General features: G+C 52.1%; 5 protein-coding genes across 5 annotated transcripts; 1 reads left to right on the forward strand and 4 right to left on the reverse strand.

Moving 5' to 3' along the window:
- Window positions 1–1971: 1971 nt before the first annotated feature.
- IAQ61_007552 (uncharacterized protein) lies at window positions 1972–3501 on the reverse strand (the record flags this gene model as incomplete). Its single annotated transcript, XM_066097631.1, has 3 exons — window positions 1972–2022; window positions 2090–2493; window positions 2541–3501. 3 exons carry the CDS (start codon window positions 3499–3501, stop codon window positions 1972–1974), a joined length of 1416 nt encoding a protein of 471 aa, XP_065952128.1.
- Window positions 3502–3537: 36 nt separating this feature from the next.
- IAQ61_007553 (uncharacterized protein) lies at window positions 3538–4485 on the reverse strand (the record flags this gene model as incomplete). Its single annotated transcript, XM_066097632.1, has 4 exons — window positions 3538–3544; window positions 3605–3831; window positions 4009–4014; window positions 4339–4485. 4 exons carry the CDS (start codon window positions 4483–4485, stop codon window positions 3538–3540), a joined length of 387 nt encoding a protein of 128 aa, XP_065952129.1.
- A 938-nt stretch (window positions 4486–5423) lies between these two features.
- IAQ61_007554 (uncharacterized protein) lies at window positions 5424–8065 on the reverse strand (the record flags this gene model as incomplete). Its single annotated transcript, XM_066097633.1, has 7 exons — window positions 5424–5833; window positions 5912–7046; window positions 7095–7175; window positions 7225–7567; window positions 7621–7805; window positions 7921–7947; window positions 8024–8065. 7 exons carry the CDS (start codon window positions 8063–8065, stop codon window positions 5424–5426), a joined length of 2223 nt encoding a protein of 740 aa, XP_065952130.1.
- Window positions 8066–8841: 776 nt separating this feature from the next.
- DBP5 (RNA helicase required for poly(A+) mRNA export) lies at window positions 8842–10448 on the forward strand (the record flags this gene model as incomplete). Its single annotated transcript, XM_003842261.1, has 4 exons — window positions 8842–9077; window positions 9134–9854; window positions 9904–10104; window positions 10161–10448. The coding sequence occupies 4 exons, from the start codon at window positions 8842–8844 to the stop codon at window positions 10446–10448; spliced, it is 1446 nt and encodes a 481-aa protein (XP_003842309.1).
- A 351-nt stretch (window positions 10449–10799) lies between these two features.
- Window positions 10800–11844, reverse strand: IAQ61_007556 (uncharacterized protein; the record flags this gene model as incomplete). The annotated part of the gene is made up of 2 exons (XM_003842260.2): window positions 10800–11185; window positions 11322–11844. 2 exons carry the CDS (start codon window positions 11842–11844, stop codon window positions 10800–10802), a joined length of 909 nt encoding a protein of 302 aa, XP_003842308.2.
- Between the last annotated feature and the right edge of the window lie 960 nt (window positions 11845–12804).

The following is a 12804-nucleotide window of genomic DNA, read 5'->3' on the forward strand; positions in this document are numbered from 1 at the left end:
ATGAAGTAAAAGGGGACATGACGAATCACATAAAAAACAATCATCATGCGATAGTAAATTTACACCCCCGCGCATTCCCTTGAAGCAACCACCATCACCACCACAACCACAACAACACCAAGCGCTGAAAGCCTGACCGCACGAGAAACGAATTCATACCCACCCTAAAATCCCCCAGAAGCGGAAATTGTCGCCCATCCCGCATCCTTCCCCTTCCCGCCACCCGCACGCCGCCACCCCTTGGTCCAGAGCCCAACCAGCAGCAGTAACATGTCCTTGACGCGGTCTCATTTGGTGGTTTTGTGACGGAAGGAAGGCCAAAAAAGGGCCCTAGGCCTTGCCCCTCCCCCCTCCCCTCTAGGCGACGCTTTACCCGCTTCTAATGAAACCTCTCTTCTTGGCATGGCACCACTCCACACTACCAAGTAAAAGTCACACACCACCCTCACACACAACCACACACACAGAACTTTCCCTCACACGCGCACATGTAACCACATGCACACGACGCACGAGGCGTATCTAGCGCCCCTAGTCCCCTCCCCGCCCCCCGCCCAGCACTCCGTCAGGCGCCCCACAAGCGCATTCAGCACACCTGTGTATGCTTGTCTGTTGTGCTTATGTGCTTGTGTGCATCTGCGTGTGTCATGATTCTTCGGTTCTTTGGTTCCTCGGTTCTTTACTCTCAGCCCTTTTCTACCTTGATTTTTTCACGACTCTAGCTGGCCGCCTTGCGCCCCCATTACTCCTTTCTTTCCTTTTTTCTTCTTGCTACCCTTTCATGTACATTCTTTCCCCCCCGTCGCTTTCCCCTATACTCCGCTTCCCACGCTTTGCGCGGCTGTCTGCGCGAAACGCGGAACGCGAATGCGAATGCAAAGCACTTGTAACAGTACGCCAACCTATCATCTCGACAAACGGCAAAGAATCAACCTTTTGATTTTTCTTGGGCTTTTCTCCCCCCCTGGTCTTTTTGCCTTGTTTGTTTTTCTTATACTCTTTGGGTTTGGCTAGGGGGGAAGAGGGAGGGATTCCACTTTCTTACAGTGCCTGCATAACAGGGATGGATGGGCGGCGCACGTGAATCATGAAGGAGAGTAGGCGTGTGCAGAGTGAAGAGAAGGGATACAAACAGAGAACACGAGAGAGAAAGAGAGATACGATACCCCCTTTTTTTGCATTACTTATGGGATGGCAGCACTGCATATTATTGCATGTTTTGTTTTGAAATGCGGAAAAGAACCTTTGGTTAGCAGCGTTTTCCCACTCCTACAGAAATAAATGTTTCACATGCTTGGCTCGTTGTGTGTGGTGGGCATCTACGTTCTGCATGTCTGTGTGTAGTCTACTCTAGGCAGCTGATAAGGTGATATGTTGGGGCCCCCATGTTTGTTAGTGGATGCACAAGGGCCGCTCATGACAATCGGATAGTAGTGCGTTGATCAAAGAAAACGACTAGTCAGGATAGCTTAAACGCCTGGCCTCCACACACACAGGTCATGGACTAGAATTCGAAAAGAAAAAACAAGAAATGACCGGGGGCTTCTCCAACCGATCGCTTTCCAATAGGTACATGTGTCCAAATCGCACAAATGCTTCTGGCGCTTGTTCGCTTGAAGCCGGAACAGAAATGAAAGGCTATCTACAAAGGGAGAGATCTTCCGTAAACATCGTATAAATCCATGACGTCGGTATCCATCGTCCCCATCACAATATCGGGTGGTATACCTGCTTGGGAATGTCGCCGTGAATATATGCATCTCTCTCTCCAAAATTCGCTCCTCCAAGAAATCGTAAAACAAGGGCAGGACGAAATGACAAAAGTATGAACAATGTCCCGTCTTCGTGAGAAGACGTAATCTGAGAATAGAATAGTCAGATCATCGTGGGACACCGAGATCTAGAGTTCAACACAGAAGAAAAAGAAAGTGCTTGCGGGATATGCGCCTGTTAATGCCGAGATTTTCCGGATCACCCATCAGACAGGGTGATGAGAACCGTGCTTCCGCGTTTAATAGCAGCCTGTGGGGGTCAGCAGCTGCTAGTTTACTGCATGTGTATGTATATGTGTGTGGGGGGGAGAACTTACGGTGCAGCCACCTTTAATGTCATCGGAGCATTTACTGCCCTGACAGTACTGGCCAGAAGCTCGCTTATAAGCACAAGGCGAGACGACGCCATCGCCAGTGAACGTGATATCGTAGTCCAGCCTCTCATTCGGGCTCTCAGTGTTTTGGAAGAGACTAGTGAAGCCTTCATTCGCTTTGACATCGTCCCAAGACGTGCCGAGGATGGTGGGCGACCAATTGCCTACGCCACCCATCGGCTTACCCCACGTACATGCGTCACTTTCAGAGACTCCTTGTTTGTTGACATAATATTGCGCCGAAGTTGCCTTACCCTGCCAGAAGTAGTACTTGCCCTGATCAGGACTGGCAAGGAAACCACTTTGACCAGGGCCAAGAGTGAGTGGGAAAGTCATTGATTCAGTGCCTGTTCCACGTCAGTTTGCGTACATTTCCTCCGCTCGTGTGAGTCACCTGGATAGTCTGTCCGGCAGATAGAGACTGATTTCGACAGGTTGTTTTGAACTCTGACAGTCATGCTTGAAGAAGACTGGCCGCATAAGGTCTTACCGAGCGACCCATCTGCCATCTCCAGGTAGCCATTGTTGTTACAAAACAAGCCACCCACAGACTGGCCGGTACGCCCCTGTTTTTTGGGAAACGAAAGCTTGAGGTACGGGTTTGGACAGCCATAGGAGCAGAACCTGCCTGCCGTACAGCACGATCCTTCTGAACATGAGCCTTTGACGATGGTGGTAATGTCGTCGAAGCCATCGCTTCCGCTATACTGAGGATCTTGGATACCCGACCAGCCACCCAAGCCTTCATGTGCAATGGGGAGAGCACCATATCCATACGGGAACTCATTACACGGAATCTTATTGTTAGGGAACTCTTTGTCACACGATGAGCAGTGACCATTCTGATCGACCAGGTCAGCCCGGTTGTGGGAAGACCCATCCGACTGTGTTGGTGGTGGCGAGTTCGGAGAAGCACTTGGAGCGGGGTCGCTTGATGGCTGCTCGGCTTCCGTTGCAGGTGGTGTTAGGGATGAGGGGGGGTCAGGCAACGCGGAGGTTTCCGGCTGCACAGTCTGGGGCTGTGGGACCTCTTGTGTTACTGATGCCTGCGACTCTGAGGCCGGTGCGGGCGTTTCCAAAACAACGGAGCTGCTCGTTGAAGTGGATAAGACACCATCATCTCCCCAGATAAGAGTGCCGTTAGCAATGCCCTGGCGAACCTCCTCCTCTGAGATCGAGTGATCATCCAGCCAGTAGACGATGCTGGTGACAGTGGCGGCAGGTAGATAGGCGACATTGTCAGGTCGCGGCTCGCGCTTGATCAGTCCGTGAGCGTGACGGTGCCTCAACGAGTATGGCGTCGCAGCGACACCTGCCACAAGCGCAGCTATGATGGCAATATCTTGGAGTTTCATGTTCAATGCTGCTCCTTCTTGCGCTGAAGTCCTTCTTTATGTCCTGCAACGTCTGTTATGAACCAGTGACACAGGGGCGTGTATCGTGTGAAGAGCAACTCACCTGCGTATATCTACAGCTGTATTCCACCGAGTCCGAAGTTCAGGACCTGGAAGCTGTAAGGTGAAGCGAGGATCCTCGTCGTTCGGCTTGTCTGTTTGTTTGTTTTGCGCGCAGCCGCGACTGGAATGAGGAACAGTGGAAATGTATCGTTGATAGTCTGATGAGTATGATGGAGATAGAGCTCCAGGAGGACGCTCGGAAGAATGGAGGTAGGAGTTTGAGGGCAACTGATTCAAACCTGATATTAGTTGTTGCAGCGAGAGTCGCACTGGGTCCACGGGTGCCAGAGATGAGAGCAAGGACGTGTTGGGTTGTTTGTATGGCATGCATGCCAAGGGAAGGGTCCACTAGCGTGGTTGCCATATTCGCACAGGAAGGCGCAGTGAGCGAGAGAATGTGCATACCTCGGTCTAGAATTCCCCTTGATAACTTGGTGTTCTCCTTTCCTGGGCTGTTACTTCTCTGGACTTCCAAAATAGACGCAAAGCATGGGCAAAAAGCGCTGAGAGGGTGCAGACTTGTTTCGACTCGCAGACGAGAAGTAGTGAATGGATGAGTGCGCGACATCAAGGGCGATTGTCACTGCAGTGCAATGCGCATAGTGACTAGCAATCGCATTGGGATATATCTCCCCGATGGTAGAGACTAGGACGATTCACGATTGGAATCTTGACCCCTGTGACGCCATTGTGTTTGTCAAGTAGTCAAAACGTACTCCGGCCTGTGGCACATACGTGGATCCAGAGGAATTGCTTAAATCTCAGCGTGAGCGTTGCTTCTAGCGCTGGTACACATGTCGGTAGTAAGGCGCAAGACTGAACAGTACTCAGTGGCCCCAGCACCAACGGCGTGGAAAGTTTCGGCTGGACGGCTCGAGACATCAAGATGGCCGTCTCTACACATGGCCTTGCTCTGCGCACAAGCTCCTAGGAAGCTCTAGTCGGTGCCGTTGTGTAACATGGACCCCTGGCAACCAACACAAGCGCACATTCTACCAGGTAGGAATGTGGCACAAGCGAAGCAGGACAATGGTCGGCTGATTTCCAGAATAGTTCCCGGGAGGTGAGGTGATCCAGCTCTTCCGTCTCTTTTAGTGAATGAGTACAAATGTGCCCATGCAATCACTGTTTCTGGATCCGATGCCTTGATGCCCTCCTCGGTAAATTCGGCGGCCAACACGCTTTCGTTCTCTTCATAGACAAGAGCTGCTTGCTCACGAGAGGCACACAGTAATAAGGTCTGGCAACAACAACCCGAATCACTGTACCCACTGCCAACAAAGCCATGGACGCCGTGATTTCGCCATTAGATCTGTAACACAACTCCAATGATCTTCCGCTGGATATGGTACCGGTAAGCCCTGTAAGCTGGTAGAAGGTATAAAAGTATAAAGTGCCACGCTAACTAGCTTCTCCAAACCATGTAAGAAAACAAGAGCCCATCACAAACTTTGGTGGGATGAGAAGTGACGTCGTAGTGGAAGAAGGTGGTAGGTAGATGTGATCAACGACGTGATAAGATGAACCCCTTGAGCGCTAGCCTACTTGGCATGTTCTACCACAGCAGCGTGCTGCATAAAGTGTATCACGGCATTCTACATACAGCTCGTGCTGTAATCAGACGTCGCCTCGTTGCGTCGCCAGTTGATAGGAGCGGGGGTGATAGTGATGATGAATATTCTGTCCTGTAGGATATATACAAATTCCTGTCTGTTTGGCTATACTGACGATGCTGGTGCGCCGACTCTGTAATGCACAACGTGCAGAGATCCACCAGCCTAGACAATGTCCACCTCCTGTACAATCGCCAAACAAGATGCCTACACTTGCTGGATATAGTTTGCTGGTACACTCTTGACCACACCCTCTCTTTCTACATCTGCCCACCCATCGCCAGCGTCCATATTGATAAGGACGAAACGATCGCCCTCCGCCATGGAGTGCTCCGCATCACTCTGTGCAGTATAACCATATAATGCCTCGACATACTTCAACTTCTTTGCTCCCCTTTTTGGTGCAACAGCAGGGCCCTTCTTCTTTCCCGCCGCTGCCGCCGCACCTGCCGTGAAATTTGACGTGCTCGCCGAACTAGCAGAGTACGTCGAATCCGGGCGGTTTGAACTGAATGTAGACGCCGTAGTGGGTGGTGTCGCTGGCAGGACTTCAACATAGGACGTAGGAACGAGGCCTTCTCTTGAACCAGCGCGGACTTTGATCCACCCAGAGCCGTCTAAGTAGTCATGTGAGCGCGCGCGGCTTTTTAAACCCAGTAGGACTTCAAACATGGGAGAGAGCGCGGGAGACGTACCATCAGGCTCCAGAATGACGACATCGCTGCCTTCGGCGACGGTTATCTCACCTTCCCCATTCTCTTGATACGCGAAAAGCATTCTACCTCTTACTTCTGTACCCTTGGGTGTTTGTGCGCCGGCGTCTTCATCGGGCTTGACGTATTGTGCTGGTGGAGGGGCAATGATCCGGTTTCTCCTGGAGCCGGGGGTGGATGCTGAAGCCTTCTTTTCTACAGGGGCCTCTTCAGCTGTTGGAGACATGGTGCCCGTTACTGATCTATGTGCTGTCGCAGAGTAGCCCGAGCTGAGCGTATTCATTGAGTTGACCGTATCGCTTCTTCCTAACTTTGGCAAATCAGAATGTGAGCCTGCTGCAGCTCCATTCGTGCTCGTCACCGTATGAGCAGCCTTTTGTCGCTCTTCTTTTAATTTCTTCTTTTCTTCTTTGGTCTGCTCACCGACGCAATCTGCCGGAACTTTCATTTCGCATTTGCTATGGCAGGTGTACCCACAATCCCTGCAATCGAACCCTTTTGCAGATAGGCCCCAAATTCGGTCACCACAGAGATCGCAATTCGTAGGTATTTTGAAGGTCTGCGACTTGAAGTTGTGGTTTCTAGCTCCGATACTGAGGTCACCTACTGCAGAGGTGATGGTTGAAACCTCCACTTCGGCGCTGACTTTTTGTCTCTCGACTTCATGCGTAGCCTCCTGGATTGCAAAAACAGCGCGCACCACATCCACTTCATCGCGCTTGTCTTTGCCTTCCCTAATCTTTTGTCGGATGGCCTTTGCGTTTTCCACCTCTTTGCGTTTCTTGTCTAGCTCGCGCCGATAGTCGCCCAGCGAAGCCTTGGTCTTCATGAGGACGTTGCGTAAGAATATGGTAGCTGACTCGTCGACTGCAATGCTATTGTCGTCAAGCCAGACTGGACTGGGCTCGAACTGGAAGTCGCCCGGTTCTTGCCATGGGCCAGCGTTGTGTCGCACAAACATCATAGAGTCGAGCAAAGGGTTATTGCGAGGAATCTCGGCTGATAGGTGCTTTAGATAGTCGGTACTGCGTGTGAGTGTTTGCGTCTCAATGCTTGCCGCCAGAGACCAGATGGAGTTCAGCTTGTTGACTCTTGTTTCTGAAAGATCTTGTAGACTCTGTCGAATTTAGCGACGGATACACGGCATTAAAGTAATCCTACTTACATCCAGTAACTCGGGCACATACTCGTGGTAGTACATTTGCTTTTGCTTGTTGGTCACGTTGATACTGATGAGATAGGTATTCTACTTGGGTTAGCGGTGCATGACCAAAAGACGCATGCACCCAAGATACCTTGACATTGCGCATCTCGACTTGCTGCTGTTCGAAAGCGTTCCTTGCTTTGTTTTTGCCATGATCGAATGCGCCGTCGACCTTCTTGCGGCGACTCTCAACCTCTTGGCAGACGCTGTCATATTTGCCCTTTTGTTTGCGTAACTCGGCGTACTGTCCGTCCCGCTCCTTCTCCAACTTGGCGGCATAATCGGCGTGCAGTTTCCGGAGTTCTTCGTAGCGCGTACCAAGCGTCTTGAGAGGATCGGCCAGCTGGGTGATTAGGGCGCCGGCGAACTGTTCGTGCTCAGAGGCTCGAGATTCAAGAGTGCTTAGTTGGACTCCCCATGTGGTCATGGAAGCGCTGCAACGGCATCAATAGACATTCAGACATGCCGTTGTTTTGTATCTGCGTACCTTTCCAGCGAGCCCGGAGTCACTGTGGGCGTTTCGCCAACGCTCAGACTGCTCGCTTTCTTTGCCTTTTTCTCATAATACTTTTTGGCGAGCGCACTGAGCTTGGCCGAGTACTCCTTCTCTATAGCGCTGCGTTCTCGGTAGAATTGCTGGATGTCGTCCAGCCAGTTGATGCCACCCGAGACCTGTCGACGCATGTGTTAGCGGAGGTCGCTGGGCGCATGGCGATGGGGCGCGCGGTCAATGGAGGATATCGGTGCTGTATGTGTCCAAAGGATGTTGCGCATGTTGGGGACGTACCCAGGCGTTGACGTTCTTGAAACCATCCTGTGAAGTATGCGTCAGTTCTGGCTGTACAGGGAGGGGGGGTAAGGGGCCGCGCATCGTGTCCACATCATGTTACCTTCAATTCCGCGCCGAACTGGGGCGCAATATCGACTTCCATGCTGCTCATTCAGACGGCAGGGCGAGGACGTGGACAGCGGAGATTGGCGCCCCAGACATGGAAGATTCAAGATGTGTTTCTCCTGAGTCCTGGTTTCTAGAAGAGGTGGATTGGCGAAGACTAATACGCGGTCTGTTACCAGCTACCCAATTAGTGGGGCAACGCAGGCCGCACGATGGCTGACATGCGCGGCGGTGCACGCCCAGGATGGGAAGGCCGGGATCGCTGGCGTGACGTCTTTCTTGTTGGTACTGTAACTCGATGATTGTTGTGCTGCTGTTTATTGTTGTGGTTGGTGTGGTTGTTGGTGGTGGTGGAGGTGGTAGAGACGCGTGGGACAAGCAATACCTATAGACGCCTTAGCCGCGTGTCTAAGCAGGGCCTGGATGTAGTTTGTGTCCAAGAAGATGCTCTTCAGCAAGTTGCTGTGCAGTTGCTGGTCATGCAGTTCACCGGCCCAAATAGGCCTAGCGGTTAATGCAGTAGATGCCCCGCCAAAAGTGAAGTGAACCTCAAAGGCAAGGCTCCCGCAATTTCGCGTTGCTTTGTGCTAGACAACAAACTCCCACTACACTGATTGTCTACACCCAGCTTCCTTCACGCGCCCCATTCCCGCCTTACACCAACGGTAGCTGATTCCCCACTACAACTGCATTTACCGATATTCACAAACTCGTCAAAAGCAGCAACAACAACATTACCACCACTGCCACTTCATACTCACCGCGACCCCACTCCCACCAGTCTCACAACCGTCGACTCAAGCGCCCACAATCATGTCTTCAGCGGAAGCGCCGCCCGCAAAAGAGACGCCTGTGCAGGACAAGCAGACAGAGGCAACGCCTGCACAGGATGAGTCGCTGGCGCAAACTCAGGTAGACGGCAGTGGACCACCAGGCAACGGCTCGACTTTGGCAGAGGCCGAGTACAAGGTCGAGGTCAAGCTGGCAGACTTGCAGGCTGACCCCAACAACCCCCTCTTCTCTGCCAAATCGTTCGAAGAGCTCCAGCTGTAAGCCTTGTGCCCATGTCCCCCACTTGCGCTCACCGACCAACTGACCATTGCAGCTCCGAGGAACTGCTCAAGGGCATCCGCCATATGAACTTCCGCAAGCCCTCCAAGATCCAGGAGAGAGCCCTACCGCTTCTTCTCATGCAACCGCCTACCAACATGATTGCGCAGTCACAGTCGGGCACAGGCAAGACGGCGGCCTTCTCGCTCAACATCCTCTCTCGCATCGACCTGTCCAACCCCGAACCTCAGGCGCTGGCACTCGCACCTAGCCGAGAGCTTGCGCGACAAATCTTGGGTGTCATTACGCATATGGGCCAGTTCATGGACGGCTTGAAGACCATGGCAGCTATCCCCGACCCATCTAGGCGCGGTCAGCAGTTCAATGCCCAGATTCTGGTCGGTACGCCAGGTACAGCCCAGGACATGCTCAAGCGCCGCTTGATCAACCCAAAGCACATCAAAATTCTCGTTCTCGACGAAGCCGACAACATGCTGGACCAACAGGGTATGGGCGAGCAGTGCACGCGTGTCAAGTCACTACTCAACAAGGACATTCAGACCGTTCTCTTCTCAGCTACATTTCCTCCCAACGTCATTTCATATGCCAACCGCTTTGCACCTAATGCTAACGTCATTACGCTGGCGCACGACGAGTTGACTATTGAGGGTATCAAGCAACTCTACATCGACATTGACCAGGACAACGACAAGTACGCCACGCTACTCAAGTTCTACGGTCTCATGACACAAGCGTCATCCATCATTTTCGTCAGGGTCAGTACATCCACCAAGTGAATGGAGAGCGTCACACTGACTTCAGTAGACACGGAGGACCGCTGAGGAACTCGAGACTCGCATGGTCGCAGAAGGCCACAAGGTTGCACAACTCAGTGGAGCTATGGAGGGCCCTGAACGTGATCGCATCATTGATCAATTCCGATCTGGAGAAGCAAAGGTCCTCATCACAACAAACGTCCTTGCCCGTGGTATCGATGTGCAGTCGGTCACCATGGTCATCAATTATGTACGTTTACACAGTCCGTGTGACCACCAAAGAGGAGCCATACTGACTGGTTGCAGGACGTCCCGACCATGGCTGATGGCCGCCAAGCAGACCCCGAGACCTACCTGCACCGCATCGGTCGGACCGGTCGATTCGGACGTGTCGGCGTAGCCCTTACCTTCGTGCACGACAAGCAGAGCTGGCAACAACTTCACGACATTGCAAACTATTTCAAGACAGATCTTTACCCCATTGACACGAGCGACTGGGATGCGGTCGAGGAGATGATCCAGAACATCATCAAGAGCTCGAGAGCGGGCAAGAGCACACAGGAGATGACGGAGATGATTACAGGAAGCACGTGAATGATGTGTAGACTACAAGAGTGACGCAAATAACAGCGTGCGGGGGAGATGTAAGGAGGCAACTTGGATGATTTGAAGACGAATTACAAAGATCATGAACGCGCTATGCGCCACGACGAATGATGTCGTCGCTACATGACGAACATGGCGATTATATACCTGCATATCTGCGAGATGGAAGAGCAATATGCCATGAATCAAAGAAGCATTCGAGATACCCACCATGAAGTCCACCTTTCAGTCTTCCCCTATCTCGACGTGCCTATAATAATACACACAACGCTCCCTTTGTCCATGCCGAAACTTTCCATTCTTTCTCCCTCCCCCAACCCCCAACCCCCAGTCCGATCCTCACTTCTCCCACGCCCCCGCCCCAGCCACCAAAATCACAACCAAGCTAGTCAATATCAACGTTCCACTAATCACACTCACCACCACGATACTCCCACGACTGGCCGGAAACTTGCCCCTAATGACATAATGCTGCGCCTCAAAGTATCTGTGGAAGCCAATGGCGAGCATGACGATGCTAATGGCTATAAAGGTTGCGCCGAGGGGTTTTCCGAGGTAGCGGAGGCGGGTGTTGATGTGGTGGGAGGAGGTGGACGAGGTTGCCGGGCTGTTTGGAGAGGAGGACGGGGGCGAGAGAGAGGTGTTTAGGCGGAAGAGTTGGGTGATTGCTATGCCGATTGAGGCGAAGGAGAGGGAGGTGCGGAGCCAGGCTAGGAAGGTGCGTTCTGGGAAGATGGTGGGTTAGCGGGTGTGTGTGATATGTTTAGGGGTATTGGGTTGAAAGGGATAGATAAAGGGCTGTAGATGGAACCGGGAACAGAAAGGAAAAAGATTGAAGTCAAGACAAAAAACACAACTCACCAAGCGCCAAATGATCCCTGGCCACACTCCCCTTATTCTCCAACTCTACACTTCCATACTTTTCCCAGAATTGCCGCCACCATCCCGACTCTGCGCGCTCGACAATGGCGGCTTCACGCTCTGCGCTGGTCGGTCTTTCAGATTCACTGATACCTCCTCCTTCTCCTTCTCCCCCCCCTGGTTTGTTTACATCACGGTGTACTGTTGCGGGCGCGAGATGTCCTGCCGTACCTTCATCCGGTGCTGTGGCTCCGTGGATCTGCGGCGGCGACGATGGGGACGACGTTGTTGCGGGTGGTGCAGGGGAGGAGAGGGAGATGGCGTTGTAGTTGTGATGTGGAGATGTACAGTGGTGGGCGATGGAAGAGGTTTCGTCGGGTGGTGGTGGTAGTGGTGCTGTGTTGTTATTCTTGCTCTTGCTCCTGTTCTTCTTGGTATTATATTTGACGTCAACCTTGTCGTTGTGGTGGTGGTAGTGGGTGTCCAAGGGTGGAGACCTAGAGCGGGGCTCATTGGACATCATCGTGGCTGCCATCTGACCCTTTCGTATAAAATAGAATCCCGAGGCGATCCTCGAGGCCTCCTCCCAAAACGCGACTTGACCAACGATGCGAAGCTTTCCAATTTCCTACCTCGGGAGACACGGCAACACCACACACAACAAAATCTCGAGATGGTAGTTTGAGTGAAGGCTTGAAGTTTCAAAAAGGGTTCAACCTGGGTCGTCCTTCGGTTCCCAATCACGCGGACGACCGCGGAGTCTTTTCATGTGCGCATGCATTGCGCAGTGCAGCTCAGGTATTCCCGGGCGCGTGGCTCTTGTAGTCTGGTAATGGTGCGGGAGCGAGCGGTGCTTCGGCGGCCGATCTTGCTTCATCATGGATGGTCATGCTGTCATGTACACACGGTAGTCTTCAAGCGACTGGGGATCATCTGTGTACATTGACAGAGTCTATAAAGTGATAGCGTATCGTGGTACATTTCACTTTGATAGTCGTGATCCCGCTTGTAGGTGAAGCAGAGTACGGGAGAGGCGTAAACTAGGGTCTGTGGTCATGCTCTAATAGTACTCTATTTGTAGCATCTGGAACGGGTGGAAGGAGTAGGTAGGCCAAGAATTGTGTCCGCGGAGGAGCTCAAGCTTTGCCACAAAGAGCCACTACTTCATAGCGCTTTTCAACATCAGCATGTTAGCCTTCGTGAGCCGCTCTTTGCAAATCGAGGGCAATGGTAGAGGGTTTGGTCTGGTTCTAATATAATTGCCATATAATCTCTCACAATCTCCCTTGCTGTTGCTGGTACTACTGAGGGGGACTCTTGCCAGCAAGCTAAGCTATACCTACAGAAAAATGCACAAACAACGCTGAGTTATAGATGATACATGTGCGAACAAAATAGAGTCTAACGCTCTGCGATGGCAACAATGTAGCCGGGCTGGTAGATCGCCTATACAACGCCAACCAATGATCCTCGAGTCAAAGGT

This window comes from Plenodomus lingam (assembly GCF_022343315.1).
Source record: "Plenodomus lingam strain CAN1 chromosome Unknown contig_3, whole genome shotgun sequence".
Lineage (NCBI taxonomy): Eukaryota > Fungi > Ascomycota > Dothideomycetes > Pleosporales > Leptosphaeriaceae > Plenodomus > Plenodomus lingam.